The 21,352-nt window shown below is 41.5% G+C and overlaps 1 protein-coding gene across 1 annotated transcript in view; it reads right to left on the bottom strand.

The window, feature by feature from the left end:
• The window catches only part of LOC128654399 (cyclic AMP-dependent transcription factor ATF-7), a 193,278-nt gene that overhangs the window by 57,109 nt on the left and 114,817 nt on the right, over positions 1-21,352 (bottom strand). Inside the window, exons 6-8 of the mRNA XM_053708293.1 lie at positions 2,144-2,275; positions 1,717-1,914; positions 1,533-1,641 (exon numbers count right to left, since the gene is read on the bottom strand). Coding sequence (XP_053564268.1) covers positions 1,533-1,641; positions 1,717-1,914; positions 2,144-2,275 — 439 coding nt within the window. The remainder of the gene's footprint in view (positions 1-1,532; positions 1,642-1,716; positions 1,915-2,143; positions 2,276-21,352) is intronic.

Below are 21,352 nucleotides of genomic sequence, written 5' to 3'. Positions count from 1 at the left end.
ATTATAAGTGTTCATTTTTATGCTCCAAGAGTGTATTGGACATTGAGAAACATGTACAGTAAGATTCTGTAGTGTTAAATAAACGTTTCTACTATGTAACCACAGCACAGGTAGCTAATTTTATTTGAACTATTTTGTGGTTTGTATTTTTATGCTCCAAGAGTGTATTGGACATTGAGAAACATGTACAGTAAGATTCTGTAGTGTTAAATGTTTTATTGAAAAATGAAGGTGTTATAGTAATTTTTAATAAAATCGCGATGAAATAAAAATAAATAAATCCAGATTCCCCCCCCCCCATATCGCCCAGCCCTATCTCACACATATCACAGCAATGACACAATAAACAATATTATATATACCCCCCCCCCTGTTCAATAATCCCCTTACTAGGGATGTTAACCCTTGATTCTATAAAGATAAGAGACATCACACTGTGACCCTGTCTTCTGCGTTCTCATTATGTGCATAAAAATGAAACAATCTTACCAGAATCTACGCCGTGGAACAGGAACACGGCCTCTCAAGTGTGACAATGTAGTAGCATTGCTCCTGACATGGACTTGAGTGTAGGAAGCAGGCAGGGAAACTCGTCAACGCTGATTACTTATGGAGCTGTTAAAGTGAGTTGGGATGGTTTCGCAGAAAGACTCTCCCTGCATCTCTGGACTCTAACTTTCACCCAAGCTCTCACTGAGAGGCTGACAGAACTACTTAAAACTCCAGTCCCATTCCGAAGCGTACTACCCTCCATAATAGACTACTCCGAATCTTCCAACACTTCTCTTTGACGAAAGCAAAGAATGACTGGGGGATGAGGGAAGTGGGGGAGGTATCTAAGACTTTGGCTGGGGTGTATTTGCCTCCTCCTGGAGGCCAGCTTCTTATTTCCCACAAGTAATGAATGAAGCCGTGGACTCTCCTCACCTTTAGATGGAAAAAGCAGTGTCTTAATTTGTTAAGTGCATGGTCTCCCCAACTGGAAGAAAAAGCACTTACCTGCTCTGCTGTCCGGCATGTAGACAGTTACAAGGTATGAGAAGACACAGTTCCTCACAGAGACCTTTAAAAAAGAAAGAACAGAGTAACCAAGTCTGGCTTTCTAAACTAGGGCAGCAATTGTTAGGAAAACGCAGTAAGTACCTTTTTACAAGTTCCCAACTGCTTTAAAGCCACCACTACCCGACTGCAAGGAATGATGTGGAATACGGCTATACCCCAAAGTTTGCTTGTAGATGAAATCAAAATTTTTCTTGAGACACCTAAACTTCACCTCCTCCATGCACCGAAGGCAAAGAGAATGAATGGGGGTTGTCGGTAAGGGAGTGATACTTAGCAGTTTAACTGTGGTGCTCTTTGCGGCCAGAAGTAATATTCCCAACAGTAATTACTCAAGCCGTGGACCATATCTTAGGAAAGAAAACAACTAATATGTTTTTTTTTTAAGTTGTAACATTTAAATCAAAGTTAGGTATACATTTAAACTATTTCAAGATGCAATAATCGCACACATCTAATTTTGTAGTGCTCACCACGATATACTGGGTTCTTCTTCTGTAGTGCTGTCACAGGACAGTCCTTATGTGCCAAAAGCAACTGCTTCAACTGAGCTACCTCGTTCCGAAGAAGAGTCACCTCATTCTATTGACAGAAACACAAGGTTAGCTTTTTCAAGTATAAGCCTGAGAAACCCAAACAAACAAGTCCATTACTTACACTAAGATGCACATTTTGTGAGGTAAGTTCCTCCGCCTTTTTTTCTAGAGAGCATACCCAGACTTTACGTTTCTGGCGACATCGAGATGCAGCAGCTCTGTTTCTCTCTAGAAAGCGTTGCCTACGTTCATCTGGATCCTCATCAGTAGCTCTGCGTCTTCTGCCACCAGTGCTGGGTGTGGGCTGTGCAGGAGAGACCTGAAAATAATAAAAAAAAGGTTAGAGGAGAAGACAAGAAAATAATTCATTACAAAAAGCATTAAAATAAATGGGTGACATTGTTTTTAACTATTAATGCAGTTTTAATATATTTGCTCTGTTCTAACTAACTTTAGCTGGAATAAAAGGCAGTGAATATCTTAATTTGCATTTTCTTTCCAATTAGTATTTTCATGCTTCTTCACACTCGCCTTCACAGGGTGCTCACCTGTGGTTGTGCAGGAGAAGGTGCATCTGGGTGCTGTACAAGTATCTGGCTCTGCTCAGGTCGTGATGCTACCACAGCCATTCCGCCATTCAGTGATGATGGCGTTTGATGAGTAAGTGAGGCTTTAAGCCTCTATTCACAAAGGAAAAAAAAAAGTTATAGAAGCAGTACATGCACAAATTAGCATATTTTTTTTTTACTGCATACACCTTTGGAAAAAAAGCTATTCATTTGCTTATTTAATATATATTTACATATATACACACACACACACATATATATATATATATATATATATACACACACATATTTTTATATATATATATATATATACACTATATATATATATATATATATATATATATATATATATATATATATATATATATATATATATATATATATATATATATATATATATATATGTGTGTATATATGTAAATATATATTAAATAAGCAAATATACATACATACATATACACACACACACATATAACCAAATAATCAAGTTGATCTAAGGTTAAAAACAAAAGGATAAAAAAACTGAATTTATACTTATCGATAAATGTATTTCTTTCAGGCTTATGAGAGTCCACAGCTCTATAACATGTGGGATATAATGCAGTTTATCAGGAGGTGGTCAAGAACCGTCAGTGCTTTTGCCCCACCCACCTCCTCTCCCTTTCCAGTTTACGTATAGCCGTGCAGAGAGACAGAAAGAAAGATAGGAAAGACCGAAAGCAAGATTAGGAGGTGCAAATGAGAAATGTCTCCCATATAAAAAGGGTAGCGCTATGGACTCTCATTAGGCTGCAGGAAATACATATAATCGGTAAGTATAAATTCTGTTTTCCTTCTTAGCTGATGAGAGTCCATAGCTTCATAACATGTGGAATACAATACCCAAGCTGAGAGTTCATGTTAACAACTGGTAGGACAAAAAGTAGGCAGTTCCTATTTGCTAGACACTGCGGCCTGAAGGACTTTCCTGCCAAAAGCTGCATCAGAAGAAGCATAAATGTTTGGAAAAAGTGTGAAGGGAAGACCAAGTTGCCTCCTTGCAAATCTGTTCCAAGGAGACATCATCCTTGAAAGCCCAGGAAGTAGATACTTATCTTGTAGAATGAGCAGTTACTCTTTTTGGTGGGGGATTTAAAGCAATTAAGTAAGCCTTGCAAATAATCAACTCGAGACAGGAAGCCAGGGCCACCGCCATAGCTTTCTGACCCTTCCAAGTCTAAAGTCTGTAGTATCCTGAATATAGAACATTAAAGCTATGAGAACATCTAGGTTGTTAAGTCATCTTTGGATTAGAAGTATTTGGACAAAAAGAAGGAAAACCCATTTCCTGATAAATATTTTCTGAAGATACCACCTTGGGAAGAAAATCATATTTGGTCCACTGGAAGAAAAGACCTTTTCAGGACAATAGCTTAAAGTCTAAAATATGCATAGGTTTAAAAGGAGAACCTTGCAGAACACAGAGAACTAAATTCAAGTTCCATGGAGGAGAAATTGGTCTAACAACAGTACAAATTTTCACCAGGGCTCAAACATAAGTTTGAACATTTGGCAACTTATCCAAGTTTTTGTGAAACAAAACTGTTAATTCGATATCTGATCCTTTAGAAAACTAGCCGATAATCCCTTATCTAGTCCATCTTGAATGAACTGAAGTATTTTGGGAAATGTAAAGGATTTTTAAGAAAAAACCTCAAGAAGAATAACAAAGAAGGTAAGCAAAGAATTTACCATAACATCTGCAAAGTTTAACTGGCTTACTTGCATGAAGCAAGGTATAGATATCCGAGTCAGAGATATCCCTGATCTTGAGGTCTAAGAGTTTAATCAAATTCAGCAAACTGAGATCCGGGTGAAACAGAGGTAATTGAGAAAGACGATCCTTCCTTAGGGGTAGGGTCCATGTAGGACGAGAAGACGCCTGAATTAGGTCTGCATACCAAGTTCTGTAGGCTCACACTAAAGCTATGAGAATAACTGAAGCTGAATCCTGTTTAAGTCTTGCAATGACTCTTGAAAGAAAAAACAACAAAAAACAATTTTTATTTACCTGATAAATTCCTTTCTTTCATGGTGGTGAGAGTCCACGATCCTTAACTCATGGGAATTACTTCTCTGCTGCTAGGAGGCGGCAAAGACTCCCAAACGCCATAAAAAACCCCTCCCACCTCACACATACCTTAGTCTAACATAAAGCCAAGTAAGGGCTAGATATATATTGTACCAAAATGCCATCAAATATATAGCAATATTTATTTCTGAATAAACATAAGATATTCTGCTATGTGCAGAACATTGGAATGTGAAATATTCAGGTTAGTGCATATGAGAATATGAATTTGGGTTAGCGAGCAAGTAAGATGTTTCTCAATTGACTATGGGGGAATAGGATATCTTTTTCGTGACAGTCTAATTGCGCAAGAAGTAAGCTGCACTTAAGTAAATGCACTTAAACAATCACAATCTTCAAACTACCTGAAGAACCTTTCTACCAAAGGCTGCTTCAGAGGAAGCAAAAACATCAAAATGGTAAAATTTTGTAAAAGTATGCAAAGAAGACCAAGCAGCTGCTTTGCAAAATTGAACAACTGAAGCTTTATTCTTGAAAGCCCAAGAACTGGCAACTGACCTGGTATAATGCATTGTAATCCTCTGTGGCAGAGGCTGACCTGCCTCCAAATAAGCTCTGTGAATGTAAATTTTCCAATCCTTGTGATAAATCTTTATAGATACAGGCTTACGAGCCTGAATCAGAGTCTCAATAACAGAATCTGAGAAAACTATGCCTCAGAACTAAGCATTCAATTTCCTAGCTATCAAAATTAGGTATATATAGTTAGACCTATCAGGGTCAGAAGAAAACTACTGAGCAAGACTGTCTAACCAGAAAGTAGAAGCTGCGCTACATCAGCAATAGAAACGGCAGGTCTAAGAATATGACCAGTATGCAAAAGGCCCTTCTTAAAAAAGATTTCAAATTTCTTTCTAAAGGGTCTTTAAAAGAACTACTGTCTTTCAAAGGAATAGTAGTAGGTTTAGCTAGAGTGGAAATGGCCCCATCCACCTTAGGAACAGTTTCCGATAACTCTAAATTAGAAGTAGGTAAAGAAACAGAATTTATGTTTACCTGATAAATTACTTTCTCCAACGGTGTGTCCGGTCCACGGCGTCATCCTTACTTGTGGGATATTCTCTTCCCCAACAGGAAATGGCAAAGAGCCCAGCAAAGCTGGTCACATGATCCCTCCTAGGCTCCGCCTACCCCAGTCATTCGACCGACGTTAAGGAGGAATATTTGCATAGGAGAAACCATATGTTACCGTGGTGACTGTAGTTAAAGAAAATAAATTATCAGACCTGATTAAAAAAACCAGGGCGGGCCGTGGACCGGACACACCGTTGGAGAAAGTAATTTATCAGGTAAACATAAATTCTGTTTTCTCCAACATAGGTGTGTCCGGTCCACGGCGTCATCCTTACTTGTGGGAACCAATACCAAAGCTTTAGGACACGGATGAAGGGAGGGAGCAAATCAGGTCACCTAAATGGAAGGCACCACGGCTTGCAAAACCTTTCTCCCAAAAATAGCCTCAGAAGAAGCAAAAGTATCAAATTTGTAAAATTTAGAAAAAGTGTGCAGTGAAGACCAAGTCGCTGCCTTACATATCTGATCAACAGAAGCCTCGTTCTTGAAGGCCCATGTGGAAGCCACAGCCCTAGTGGAGTGAGCTGTGATTCTTTCAGGAGGCTGCCGTCCGGCAGTCTCATAAGCCAATCGGATAACGCTTTTAATCCAGAAGGAGAGAGAGGTAGAAGTTGCTTTTTGACCTCTCCGTTTACCAGAATAAACAACAAACAAAGACAAAGTTTGTCTGAAATCCTTAGTAGCTGCTAAGTAAAATTTGAGAGCACGAACTACATCCAAGTTGTGCAACAAACGTTCCTTCTTTGAAACTGGATTAGGACACAAAGAAGGCACAACTATCTCCTGGTTAATGTTTTTGTTAGAAACAACTTTTGGAAGAAAACCAGGTTTAGTACGCAAAACCACCTTATCTGCATGGAACACCAGATAAGGAGAAGAACACTGCAGAGCAGATAATTCTGAAACTCTTCTAGCAGAAGAAATTGCAACCAAAAACAAAACTTTCCAAGATAATAACTTAATATCAACGGAATGTAAGGGTTCAAACGGAACCCCCTGAAGAACTGAAAGAACTAGGTTGAGACTCCAAGGAGGAGTCAAAATTTTGTAAACAGGCTTGATTCTAACCAGAGCCTGAACAAAGGCTAGAACATCTGGCACAGCTGCCAGCTTTTTGTGAAGTAACACAGACAAGGCAGAAATCTGTCCCATCAAGGAACTTGCAGATAATCCTTTTTCCAATCCTTCTCGAAGGAAGGATAGACTCTTAGGAATCTTAACCTTGTCCCAAGGGAATCCTGCAGATTCACACCAACAGATATACCAAATTATGTGGTAATTTTTCTGGTTACAGGCTTTCAGGCCTGAACAAGAGTATTAATAACAGAATCTGAGAACCCTCGCTATGATAAGATCAAGCGTTCAATCTCCAAGCAGTCAGCTGGAGTGGGTCGAACGGACCTAGAACAAGAAGGTCTCTCAAAGGTAGCTTCCATGGTGGAGCCGATGACATATTCACCAGATCTGCATACCAAGTCCTGCGTGGCCACGCAGGAGCTATCAAAATCACCGACGCCCTCTCCTGATTGATCCTGGCTACCAGCCTGGGGATGAGAGGAAACGGCGGGAACACATAAGCTAGTTTGAAGGTCCAAGGTGCTACTAGTGCATCCACTAGAGCCGCCTTGGGATCCCTGGATCTGTACCCGTAGTAAGGAACTCTGAAGTTCTGACGAGAGGCCATCAGATCCATGTCTGGAATGCCCCACGGTTGAGTGACTTGGGCAAAGATTTCCGGATGGAGTTCCCACTCCCCCGGATGCAATGTCTGACGACTCAGAAAATCCGCTTCCCAATTTTCCACTCCTGGGATGTGGATAGCAGACAGGTGGCAGGAGTGAGACTCCGCCCATAGAATGATTTTGGTCACTTCTTCCATCGCTAGGGAACTCCTTGTTCCCCCCTGATGGTTGATGTATGAACTTGGCCCTCGCTAGCTGAGGCCAAGCTTTGAGAGCATTGAATATCGCTCTCAGTTCCAGAATATTTATCGGTAGAAGAGATTCTACCCGAGACCAAAGACCCTGAGCTTTCAGGGATCCCCAGACCGCGCCCCAGCCCATCAGACTGGCGTCGGTCGTGACAATGACCCACTCTGGTCTGCGGAAGGTCATCCCTTGTGACAGGTTGTCCAGGGACAGCCACCAACGGAATGAGTCTCTGGTCCTCTGATTTACTTGTATCTTCGGAGACAAGTCTGAATAGTCCCCATTCCACTGACTGAGCATGAACAGTTGTAATGGTCTTAGATGAATGCGCACAAAAGGAACTATGTCCATTGCCGCTACCATCAAACCTATCACTTCCATGCACTGCGCTATGGAAGGAAGAGGAACGGAATGAAGTATCCGACAAGAGTCTAGAAGTTTTGTTTTTCTGGCTTCTGTCAGAAAAATCCTCATTTCTAAGGAGTCTATTATAGTTCCCAAGAAGGGAACCCTCGTTGACGGAGATAGAGAACTCTTTTCCACGTTCACTTTCCATCCGTGAGATCTGAGAAAGGCCAGGACAATGTCCGTGTGAGCCTTTACTTGAGGAAGGGACGACGCTCGAATCAGAATGTCGTCCAAGTAAGGTACTACAGCAATGCCCCTTGGTCTTAGCACCGCCAGAAGGGACCCTAGTACCTATGAGAAAATCCTAGGAGCAGTGGCTAATCCGAAAGAAAACGCCACGAACTGGAAATGCTTGTCCAGGAATGCAAACCTTAGGAACCGATGATGTTCCTTGTGGATAGGAATATGTAGATACGCATCCTTGAAATCCACCTTGGTCATGAATTGACCTTCCTGGATGGAAGGAAGAAGTGTTCGAATGGTTTCCATCTTGAACGATGGAACCTTGAGAAACTTGTTCAAGATCTTGAGATCTAAGATTGGTCTGAACGTTCCCTCTTTTTTGGGAACTATGAACAGATTGGAGTAGAACCCCATCCCTTGTTCTCCTAATGGAACAGGATGAATCACTCCCATTTTTAGCAGGTCTTCTACCCAATGTAAGAATGCCTGTCTTCTTATGTGGTCTGAAGACAACTGAGACCTGTGGAACCTCCCCCTTGGAGGAAGCCCCTTGAACTCCAGAGAATAACCTTGGGAGACTATTTCTAGCGCCCAAGGATCCAGAACATCTCTTGCCCAAGCCTGAGCGAAGAGAGAGAGTCTGCCCCCCACCAGATCCGGTCCCGGATCGGGGGCCCGCATTTCATGCTGTCTTGGTAGCAGTGGCAGGTTTCCTGGCCTGCTTTCCTTTGTTCCAGCCTTGCATAGGTCTCCAGGCTGGATTGGCTTGAGAAGTATTACCTTCCTGCTTAGAGGACGTAGCCCTTGGGGCTGATCCGTTTCTGCGAAAGGGACGAAACTTAGGTTTATTTTTGGTCTTGAAAAGACCTATCCTGAGGAAGGGCGTGGCCCTTGCCCCCAGTGATATCAGAGATAATCTCTTTCAAGTCAAGGCCAAAGAGTGTTTTCCCCTTGAAAGGAATGTCAAGCAATTTGTTCTTGGAAGACGCATCCGCTGCCCAAGATTTTAACCAAAGCGCTCTGCGCCACAATAGCAAACCCAGAATTTTTTCGCCGCTAACCTAGCCAATTGCAAGGTGGCGTCTAGGGTGAAAGAATTAGCCAATTTAAGAGCACGAATTCTGTCCATAATCTCCTCATAAGAAGAAGAATTACTAATAATCGCCTTTCCTAGCTCAATTGAATAATAAAAACTACAGTTAAACACTAAAAAACTCTAAGCCATCTCCGTGGAGATGTTGCCTGTACAACGGCAAAGAGAATGACTGGGGTAGGCGGAGCCTAGGAGGGATCATGTGACCAGCTTTGCTGGGCTCTTTGCCATTTCCTGTTGGGGAAGAGAATATCCCACAAGTAAGGATGACGCCGTGGACCGGACACACCTATGTTGGAGAAATATAGATTTGTAAGCCTAGCAGGATTAAAAGACACACCTGGTTTAGACCATTCCTTAGCAGTCATATCAGAAACTGCAACAGGAACAGGGAAAATCTCAGGAAGATTAGCAATGGACTCCTACAGACCAATATCACTCCTGAACAGCGACTATAAGATCATGGCTGGTATTTTAGCAGGTCGACTTAAAGGGATCTTAGGAGAAATAATAAATATAGATCAGACGTGCTTCATCTCAGGTAGGACGGCCCACAAAACATCAGAAAGGTAATGACAGTTATTGAGTATGTGTTAACATCACACAGAATGGAGTAAAAAAGACAATGGGACTGTGCCTTAATTACAATTGATGCAGAGAAGGCGTTTGACTCCGTTCTGTGGGATCACTTATTTACTACACTGGTAAAATTCGGATTTGAAGGTCACTTTGTTAATTATATAGGTCTCCTTTATAAAAACCCAATCTCCTACCTTAATTTATATGGCCTCTCCTCTCCGGCAATAAATTTAAACAAAGGCACAAGTCAAGGATGTCCACTATCCCCATTATTATTTGACTTAGTATTGGAACCTCTAGCAATAACATCAAGAAACAGGTTAGAGGGTATGAATATAGGTCAACAAAATGTTACGCTATCACTATATGCAGATGATATACTCTTTTATATCAGATATTAAAAAAAAAAACAAAAAAAAAAAACAATTCTCCTGGACATTATTAAAGAATTTAGTAAATTTTCCGGTTAAAAGATCAATCTATTAAAATCCGAGATCCTTTGGTTGATAAAACAAAAAGATAGCCTAATGGCAAATCCATTTAAAATGGCAGAAAGAAGTATAAAATATCTGGGAATAAACATATCAAAGAACCCAGGAGAATGGTATGAGATCAACTATGGGCCAATATGGAAAAAAAAGTCTTATCACTTTGCATAAACAAAGTAGACTACCTTTAATCTATCGGCAAAAATTTCATTAATAAAAATGTGTCTATTCCCAAAGATTCTATTCTTATTACAGAATATTCCTATATTGATTCCAAAATCAGATATACAGAAATTTAAAACTAAATGTTCAAGTTTTTTGTGGTCATCTAAAAAACCACGAATTTCATTAGCAAGATTAGCAGAACCTAAAGAGGCTGGTGGATTCGCTCTCCCTAACATCCAAAATTATAATCTGGCATGTTTGTTTAAAATCGCACTGGATTGGCTTAAGGAAGCAGATTACATTACAAATTTTAAATTAGAAGAGGCATCAATCGCTCCGTATTCTTTAAAAGCATATTAACATTTGAATCAATCTAATGTTATTAAGAACCATACCCTAAAATATACTATCCACAATGTAGTTCTGGTTTGAAGTAAAGTATGCTCTAAATTGGGGATAAATGGTGCATACTCTGAACATTTGCCTATTAGAGGGAACCCAGAATTTATTAGTGGATGTAGCTCTTCCATATACAGAACATGGGCATCTAAGAACCTAAAGAATGTAATACAATTGTTAGATCCTTTTACTATGCAAATTAAAACATTTGATCTACTCTCAAGAGAATTCAACTTAGATAAAACTTCATTTTTCGCATAGTTACAGATTAGACACTTTATATATACTCGAAATTTGACGCAATACTTAGTTGTGGAAATTGGGTCCGTTAGAGCCCATAATAAAGAGATACCGGACGGGTATTCGTTCATTAACGACTATATATAGGGCCCTGGCTATGAAAGGCGCAGAAGTGAAAATGGATAAGGTATTCTGCTTGTGTAAAATTGAGTTCCCAAATATAGATATGAAATTTTTTTAAGAAAGTTTTTTTAAGAGTTGAGAAATATTCCTATGATATAGCAGTAAGAGAATCACATTATAAACTCTTAAACAGAGCATATCTCACACCTAAGATAATGGCAAAATGGAATAGACAAGGATCTAATGTATGCTCTAGATGTAACCTCTTAAATGCTGATTTAATCCATCTCTTTTGGCACTGCCCAAAAATATAAAGACTGTGGAGACAGATAGAATTTTGGTTAAATAAACACTTGTCAAAAAAAGTTATGTTTAGATGTTGCTCAAATATTTTTCTTATCTACTGAAAAGGGAATGAAAAACTAAATTTATGCTTACCTGATAAATAACTTTCTTTTACGATATGACGAGTCCACGGATTTCATCCTTACTTGTGGGATATTAACCTCCTGCTAACAGGAAGTGGCAAAGAGCACCACAGCAGAGCTGTATATATAGCCCCTCCCTTCCCCTCCACCTCCAGTCATTCAACCGAAGGTTATAGGAAGAGAAAAGGAAAGACTAAAAGGTGCAGAGGTGACTAAAGTTTTCAAAAAATAAAATAAACCTGTCTTAAAATAACAGGGTGGGCCGTGGACTCGTCATATCGTAAAAGAAAGTAATTTGTCTTAAAATAACAGGGTGGGCCGTGGACTCGTCATATCGTAAAAGAAAGTAATTTATCAGGTAAGCATACATTTAGTTTTCTTTTACAAAGATATGACGAGTCCACGGATTTCATCCTTACTTGTGGGAAACCAATACCAAAGCAATAGGACACGGATGAAAGGAAGGGACAAGACAGGAACCTAAACAGAAGGCACCACTGCTTGAAGAACCTTTCTCCCAAAGATAGCCCCAGAAGAAGCAAAAGTATCAAATTTGGAAAATTTGGAAAAAGTGTGAAGGGACGACCAAGTCGCAGCCTTACAAAGCTGTTCAACAGATGCATCGTTTTTAGAAGCCCATGTGGAAGCCACAGCCCTATTAGCATGAGCCGCAATTCTTTCAGGAGGCTGCTGTCCAGCAGTCTCATATGCCAGGCGGATGATGCTTCTCAGCCAAAAAGAAAGAGAGGTAGCCATAGCTTTCTGACCCCTACGCTTTCCAGAATAAACAATGAATAATGAAGATGATTGACGGAAATCCTTAGTTGCCTGTAAGTAAAACTTTAAGGCACGGACCACGTCCAAGTTATGTAACAGACGCTCCTTCTTAGAAGGAGGATTAGGACACAAGGAAGGAACAACAATTTCCTGATTAATATTCTTATTTGAAACAACCTTAGGAAGAAAACCAGGTTTGGTACGTAAAACCACCTTATCAGAATGAAATATGAGATAAGGCGAATCACACTGTAATGCTGAAAGCTCAGAAACTCTTCGAGCAGAAGAAATAGCAACCAAAAACAGAACTTTCCAAGATAACAGTTTAATATCTACGGAATGCATAGGTTCAAATGGAACCCCTTGCAGAACTTGAAGAACTAAATTCAAACTCCAAGGAGGACTAATAGGTCTAAATACAGGCTTAATTCTAGATAGAGCCTGACAAAAAGACTGAACATCTGATACATTTGCCAAACGTTTGTGAAACAGAATTGACAAAGCAGAAATTTGTCCCTTTAAGGAACTTGCTGATAACCCTTTCTCCAATCCTTCTTGGAGAAAAGACAAAATCCTAGGAATCCTAACTTTACTCCATGAGTAACCCTTGGATTCACACCAATAAAGATATTTACGCCATATCTTATGATAGATTTTTCTAGTGACAGGCTTTCTAGCCTGTATCAAACTATTGATAACTGAATCAGAGAATCCTTGCTTTGATAAAATCAAGCGTTCAATCTCCACACAGTCAGTTGCAGAGAAATTAGATTTGGATGTTGGAAAGGACCTTGAATGAGAAGGTCCTGTCTCAATGGAAGTTTCCACGGTGGCAGAGAGGACATGTCCACTAGATCCGCAAACCAAGTCCTGCGTGGCCACGCAGGCGCTATCAGGATCACTGAAGCTCTCTCCTGTTTGATTCGAGCAATCACGCGTGGGAGGAGAGGAAACGGCGGAAACACACAAGCTAGGCTGAACAACCAAGGAACTGCCAAGGCATCTATCAGTTCGGCCTGAGGATCCCTTGACCGTGATCCGTATCTTGAAAGCTTGGCATTCTGACGAGATGCCATCAAATCCAACTCCGGTCTGCCCCATCTGAGAATCAATGAGGCAAATACCTCCGGGTGAAGTTCCCACTCCCCCGGATGAAAAGTCTGTCGACTTAGAAAATCTGCTTCCCAGTTCTCTACCCCTGGGATGTAGCTCGCCGACAGATGACAAGAGTGGGCCTCTGCCCAACTGATTATCTTGGATACTTCTATCATCGGAACTCCTTGTTCCCCCCTGATGATTGACATATGCCACAGTCGTTATGTTGTCCGACTGGAATCCGATGAATTTGGCCGAAGCCAACTGAGGCAACGCCTGAAGCGCATTGAATATTGCCCTCAGTTCCAAAATATTGATTGGAAGTAGAGACTCCACTTGAGCCTAAACACCCTGAGCCTTCAGGGAATTCCAAACTGCACCCCAACCCAGAAGGCTGGCATCTGTTGTCACCATCACCCACGAGGGTCTGCGGAAACAAGTCCCCTGGGACAGATGGTCCGGCGAAAACCACCAAAGAAGAGAGTTTCTGGTCTCTTGATCCAGAATTATCTTTGGAGATAAATCCGCATAATCCCCATTCCACTGACCGAGCATGCACAGTTGCAGAGGTCTGAGATTAAAGCGAGCAAACAGAACGATGTCCATTGCCGCTACCATTAATCCGGTTACCTCCATACACTGAGCCACTGATGGCCGAGGAATGGACTGAAGTGCTCGACAAGTATTCAAAATCTTTGATTTTCTGACCTCTGTCAGAAATACTTTCATGGCTACCGAGTCTATCAGAGTTCCCAAGAAAGGAACCCTTGTCTGTGGAACTTTTCTCTATGTTCACCTTCCAGCCGTGAGTTCTCAGAAAAGACCACACTGTGTCCGTGTGAGATTTTGTCAGATGATATGTTGACGCCTGAATCAGAATATCATCCAGATAAGGCGCCACCGCTATCCCTTGCGGTCTGAGAACCGCCAAAAGAGACCCTAGAACCTTTGTGAAGATTCTGGGTGCTGTAGCCAACCCGAAAGGAAGAGCCACGAACTGATAATGTTTGTCCAAGAAGGCAAACCTTTAGAAACCGATGATGATCTTTGTGGATTGGAATATGAAGGTAAGCATCCTTCAAATCCACGGTAGTCATATATTGACCCTCATGAACCATTAGCAAAATCGTTCGAATTGTCTCCATCTTGAATGATGGAACTCTTAGAAATTTGTTTAGACACTTGAGGTCCAAAATGGGTCTGAATGTTCCCTCTTTTTTGGGGACCACAAATAGGTTTGAGTAAAACCCCTGTCCCTGTTCCAATTTTGGAACAGGACAGATTACTCTCATAGTAAAAAGGTCTTTTACACAGCGTAAGAACGCCTCTTTCTTTATCTGGTTTGCAGATAATTTTGAAAGATGAAATCTCCCTCTTGGGAGAAAATCCTTGAATTCCAATTGATAACCGTGGGTCACTATTTCTAGTGCCCAGGAATCCTGAATGTCTCTTGCCCAAGCCTGAGCAAAGAAAGAGAGTCTGCCCCCTACTAGATCCGGTCCCGGATCGGGGGCTACTCCTTCATGCTGTCTTAGGACCAGCAGTGGGTTTTTTGGATTGTTTACCCTTATTCCAGTTCTGATTGGGTCTCCAGACTGACTTAGATTGGGAAAAATTCCCTTCCTGCTTTGTGGAAGAAGAAGCGGGGGGTCCTCCTTTAAAATTCCGAAAGGAACGAAAATTATTCTGTTTACCCCTCATTTTAACCGACCTATCCTGAGGTAGGGCATGACCTTTACCTCCTGTAATATCAGAAATTATCTCCTTCAATTCTGGCCCAAAAAGGGTCTTACCTTTAAAGGGAATAGCTAAAAGCTTATGTTCTGATGACACATCAGCAGACCAAGATTTGAGTCACAATGCTCTACGTGGTAAAATAGCAAATCCTGCATTTTTTGCCACTAATTTAGCAATTTGAAAAGCAGCATCAGTAATAAAAGAATTAGCTAGCTTAAGAGCCTTAATTCTATCTAGAATGTCATCTAATGGAGTCTCAACTTTAAGAGACTCTTCTAGAGCCTCAAACCAAAAAGCTGCTGCAGTAGTTACTGGAACAATGCAAGCCGTAGGTTGTAAAAGAAATCCCTTATTAACAAATTATTTCTTTAGTAGACCCTCTAATTTCTTATTCATAGGGTCCTTGAAAGCACAACTATCCTCAATAGGTATAGTAGTACGCTTAGCTAGGGAAGATATAGCTCCCTCTACCTTAGAGACCATTTGCCATGAGTCCTGAATGGTATCTGATATAGGAAACATTTTCTTAAAATTAGGAGAGGGAGAAAACGGTATACCTGGTCTATCCCATTCCTTACTAATAATTTCCGAAATTCTCTTAGGAACCGGAAAAACATCAGTGTAAGTAGGAACTTCCAAATATTTATACATTTTACAAAATTTCTCTGGAGGAATCACAATAGGATCACAATCATCCAGAGTCGCTAAAACCTCCCTAAGCAACAGGCGGAGGTGTTCAAGCTTAAATTTAAATGACATAGCATCCGAATCTGTCTGAGGCAAAACATTCCCTGAATCAGAAATTTCACCCTCAGACAGTAATTCCCTGATCCCCAACTCAGAGCACTAAGGGAACATCGGAAATAGCTAAAGCATCAGAGGATTCAGTATTAACATTAATACTTGACCTACTGCGTTTACCCTGCAACACTGGTAATTTAGACAATACCTCTGTAAGGGTAGTTGACATAACTGCAGCCATCTCCTGCAGAGTAAAGGAATTAGACGCACTAGAAGTACTAGGCGTTGCTTGTGTGGGCGTTAAAGGTTGTGACACTTGGGGAGAATTGGATGGCATATCCTGATTCTCTTCAGACTGAGAATCATCCTTAGGCACACTTACTTTATTTAAAATATGCTTTTTACATTGTAAAGCCCTTTCAGTACAAAAGTTACACAATGTTAGAGGGGTAGCACAATAGCTTCTAAACACATAGAACAATGAGAAACCTCAATGTCAGACATGTTGAACAGACTAGTAATACCACAAAAGTCGTTTAAACACTTATTTATAGCATAAAATAAAACATTAGAAAAAACGTGTACTGTGCCTTTAAGAAAAGAAAAAGTGAACAATTTTTCCAAAATGCACAATAAACGTTAAATTATTCCCAAATTTAACTTAAAATCGTTGGTTAATCCAAAAATTACTGCACCCAGAAGCAAAGGCAGAAATAAGGCTTTAGAAGTACTTATATCAACATCTAGTCAAAAGATAGATAAAAAATACCCTCTGCACCCAGAGTACTTCAAATCAAGTTTCCAACCCTTCAGACCAGCTACACAGTCCAGGAGCCACAGAGTTACTGTTTGCTGCTGCTAAGCCTGAAGGAAGTGCGCATCTGAGCGTGCGAAAATAGGCTCCGCCCCTTAAGGTACAAAATCAGAGTAGGCCCAAACAACACCGCATGGGAATGCGGTTTTGCACTAAAGTAGAAATACGCACACAATACAACCCTCAAGCATAAAACCAATAAGTTTTAAGTGCCAAAACCCCCCCATAAAACATAGTTTTTTACATTGTCTCCCATGTCACATAATGCCCAAATATCAACTAATGATAAATAAAATATAGGGACTCCAGTAACACCCCTCTTATTAAAATAGGTTTTACTGCTTACCCCTTTCCCATACAGGGAAAAAATGCCAGCCAGTTCTGATACACCAAGTCTCCTCAGAAAAAAAGGCTGCACATACCTTAATGCTGCTTGTAGCATGAAACCGGTCTCCACACTGAAGATGTCTCATGGTTACTTTCAGAAGTCTTGTGGGAACCAGCGTGGATCTTAGGAAAATAGTATGCACCGGTACCATTTAAAATAAAAAACTTCTTGATTGAAGAAACTAAAAACATAATTTATGCTTACCTGATAAATTTATTTCTCTTGTAGTGTATCCAGTCCACGGATCATCCATTACTTATGGGATATTCTCCTTCCCAACAGGAAGTTGCAAGAGGATCACCCACAGCAGAGCTGCTATATAGCTCCTCCCCTAACTGCCAAATCCAGTAATTCGACCGAAACAAACAGAGAAAGGAGAAACCATAGGGTGCAGTGGTGACTGTAGTTTAATTAAATTTTAGACCTGCCTTAAAATGACAGGGCGGGCCATGGACTGGATACACTACAAGAGAAATAAATTTATCAGGTAAGCATAAATTATGTTTTCTATTGTTAAGTGTATCCAGTCCACGGATCATCCATTACTTATGGGATACCAATACCAAAGCTAAAGTACACGGATGATGGGAGGGACAAGGCAGGGATTAAGCGGAAGGAACCACTGCCTGAAGAAACTTTCTCCCAAAAACAGCCTCCGAAGAAGCAAAATTTGTAAAATTTTGAAAAAGTGTGAAGCGAAGACCAAGTCGCGGCCTTGCAAATCTGTTCAACAGAGGCCTCATTTTTTAAAAGCCCAGGTGGAAGCCACAGCTCTAGTAGAATGAGCTGTATTCTTTCAGGGGGCTGCTGTCCAGCAGTCTCATAGGCTAGGCGTATAATACTCCGAAGCCAAAAGGAAAGAGAGGTTGCCGAAGCTTTTTGACCTCTCCTCTGTCCAGAATAAACGACAAACAGGGAAGATGTTTGACGAAAATCTTTAGTAGCTTGTAAGTAAAACTTCAATGCACGGACTACGTCCAGATTATGTAAAAGACGTTCCTTCTTTGAAGAAGGATTAGGACACAATGATGGAACAACAATCTCTTGATTGATATTCTTGTTAGAAACCACCTTAGGTAAAAACCCAGGTTTGGTACGCAGAACTACCTTATCTGCATGAAAAATCAGATAAGGAGAATCACATTGTAAGGCAGATAGCTCAGAGACTCTCCGAGCCGAGGAAATAGCCATCAAAAACAGAACTTTCCAAGATAAAAGCTTAATATCAATGGAATGAAGGGGTTCAAACGGAACTCCTTGAAGAACTTTAAGAACCAAGTTTAAGCTCCATGGGGGAGCAACAGGTTTAAACACAGACTTAATTCTAACCAAAGCCTGACAAAATGCCTGGACGTCTGGAACTTCTGCCAGACGCTTGTGCAAAAGAATAGACAGAGCAGAAATCTGTCCCTTTAAGGAACTAGCTGATAATCCTTTGTCCAAACCCTCTTGGAGAAAGGACAATATCCTAGGAATCCTAACCTTACTCCATGAGTAATTCTTGGATTCACACCAGTAAAGATATGTACGCCATATCTTGTGATAGATTTTCCTGGTAACAGGCTTTCGTGCCTGTATTAAGGTATCAATGACTGACTCGGAGAAGCCACGCTTTGATAGAATCAAGCGTTCAATCTCCATGCAGTCAGTCTCAGAGAAATTAGATTTGGATGATTGAAAGGACCTTGTATTAGAAGGTCCTGTCTTAGAGACAGAGTCCATGGTGGAAAGGATGACATGTCCACTAGGTCTGCATACCAGGTCCTGCGTGGCCACGCAGGCGCTATTAGAATCACTGATGCTCTCTCCTGTTTGATTTTGGCAATCAGTCGAGGGAGCAGAGGAAACGGTGAAAACACATAAGCCAGGTTGAAGAACCAAGGCGCTGCTAGAGCATCTATCAGCGTCGCTTCTGGGTCCCTGGACCTGGATCCGTAACAAGGAAGCTTGGCGTTCTGGCGAGACGCCATGAGATCCAACTCTGGTTTGCCCCAACGATGAAACAACTGAGCAAACACCTCCGGATGGAGTTCCCACTCCCCCGGGTGAAAAGTCTGACGACTTAGAAAATCCGCCTCCCAGTTCTCCACGCCTGGGATATGGATTGCTGACAGGTGGCAAGAGTGAGTCTCTGCCCAGCGATTTATTTTTGAGACTTCTAACATCGCTAGGGAACTCCTGGTTCCCCCTTGATGGTTGATGTAAGTCACAGTCGTGATATTGTCCGACTGAAATCTGATGAACCTCAGTGTTGCTAACTGAGGCCAAGCCAGAAGAGCATTGAATATTGCTCTTAACTCCAGAATATTTATCGGAAGGAGTTTCTCCTCCTGAGTCCACGATCCCTGTGCCTTCAGGGAGTTTCAGACTGCACCCCAACCTAGAAGGCTGGCATCTGTTGTTACAATTGCATGCATAATTGCAGCGGTCTGAGATGTAGGCGCGCAAATGGCACTATGTCCATTGCCGCTACCATTAAGGCGATCACCTCCATACACTGAGCCACCGAAGGGCGCGGAATGGAATGAAGAATACGGCAAGCATTTAGAAGCTTTGATAACCTGGACTCCGTCAGGTAAATTTTCATCTCTACAGAATCTATAAGAGTCCCTAAGAAGGAGACTCTTGTGAGTGGGGATAGAGAACTCTTTTTCTCGTTCACTTTCCACCCGTGCGATCTCAGAAATGCCAGAACTATCTCTGTATGAGACTTGGCAATTTGAAAGCTTGACGCCTGTATCAGGATGTCGTCTAGATACGGAGCCACCGCTATGCCTCGCAGTCTTAGAACCGCCAGAAGTGAGCCCAGAACCTTCGTAAAGATTCTCGGGGCTGTAGCCAACCCGAAGGGAAGAGCTACAAATTGGTAATGCCTGTCTAGAAAGGCAAACCTTAGGAACCGATGATGATCTTTGTGAATCGGTATGTGAAGGTAGGCATCCTTTAAGTCCACTGTGGTCATGTACTGACCCTCTTGGATCATGGGTAGGATGGTCCGAATAGTTTCCATTTTGAAAGATGGAACTCTTAGGAATTTGTTTAAGATCTTTAGATCCAAAATTGGTCTGAAGGTTCCCTCTTCTTTGGGAACCACAAACAGATTTGAATAAAAACCCTGTCCTTGTTCCGTCCGCGGAACTGGATGGATCACTCCCATTACTAGGAGGTCTTGCACACAGCGTAGGAATGCCTCTTTCTTTATCTGATTTGCAGATAACCTTGAAAGATGAAATCTCCCTTGTGGAGGGGAAGCTTCGAAGTCCAGAAGATATTCCTGAGATATGATCTCCAACGCCCAGGGATCCTGAACATCTCTTGCCCACGCCTGGGCGAAGAGAAAAAGTCTGCCCCCTACTAGATCCGTCGCCGGATAGGGGGCCGTTCCTTCATGCTGTCTTAGAGGCAGCAGCAGGCTTTCAGGCCTGCTTGCCTTTGTTCCAGGACTGGTTAGATTGAGCAAAAGTTCCCTCTTGTCTTGAATCGGAGGAAGTTGATGCTGCACCTGCCTTGGAATTTCGAAAGGCACGAAAATTAGACTGTTTGGCCTTTGATTTGCCCCTGTCCTGAGGAAGGGTATGACCCTTACCTCCAGTAATGTCAGCAATAATTTCTTTCAAACCAGGCCCGAATAAGGTCTGCCCCTTGAAAGGAATGTTGAGTAATTTAGACTTTGAAGTCACATCAGCTGACCAGGATTTGAGCCATAGCGCCCTACGCGCCTGAATGGCGAATCCGGAATTCTTAGCCGTTAGTTTAGTCAAATGAACAATGGCATCAGAAACAAATGAGTTAGCTAGCTTAAGAGTTCTAAGCTTGTCAACAATTTCAGTCAATGGAGCTGTATGGATGGCCTCTTCCAGGGCCTCAAACCAGAATGCCGCCGCGGCCGTGACAGGCGCAATGCATGCAAGGGGCTGTAAAATAAAACCTTGTTGAATAAACATTTTCTTAAGGTAACCCTCCAATTTTTTATCCATTGGATCTGAAAAAGCACAACTGTCCTCAACCGGGATAGTGGTACGCTTTGCTAAAGTAGAAACTGCTCCCTCCACCTTAGGGACCGTCTGCCCTAAGTCCCGTGTAGTGGCGTCTATTGGAAACATTTTTCTAAATATAGGAGGTGGGGAAAAGGGCACACCGGGTCTATCCCACTCCTTGCTAATAATTTCTGTAAGCCTTTTAGGTATAGGAAAAACGTCAGTACACACCGGCCCCGCATAGTATCTATCCAGCCTACACAATTTCTCTGGAATTGCAACTGTGTTACAGTCATTCAGAGCAGCTAATACCTCCCCAAGCAATACACGGAGGTTCTCAAGCTTAAATTTAAAATTAGAAATCTCTGAATCAGGTTTCCCCGAGTCAGAGATGTCACCCACAGACTGAAGCTCTCCGTC

This window comes from Bombina bombina, chromosome 3, assembly GCF_027579735.1.
Source record: "Bombina bombina isolate aBomBom1 chromosome 3, aBomBom1.pri, whole genome shotgun sequence".
Classification (NCBI taxonomy): Eukaryota; Metazoa; Chordata; class Amphibia; order Anura; family Bombinatoridae; genus Bombina; species Bombina bombina.
The sequence above is the reverse complement of the archived record's forward strand: the minus strand, read 5'-3'. Positions and strand labels throughout refer to the sequence as shown.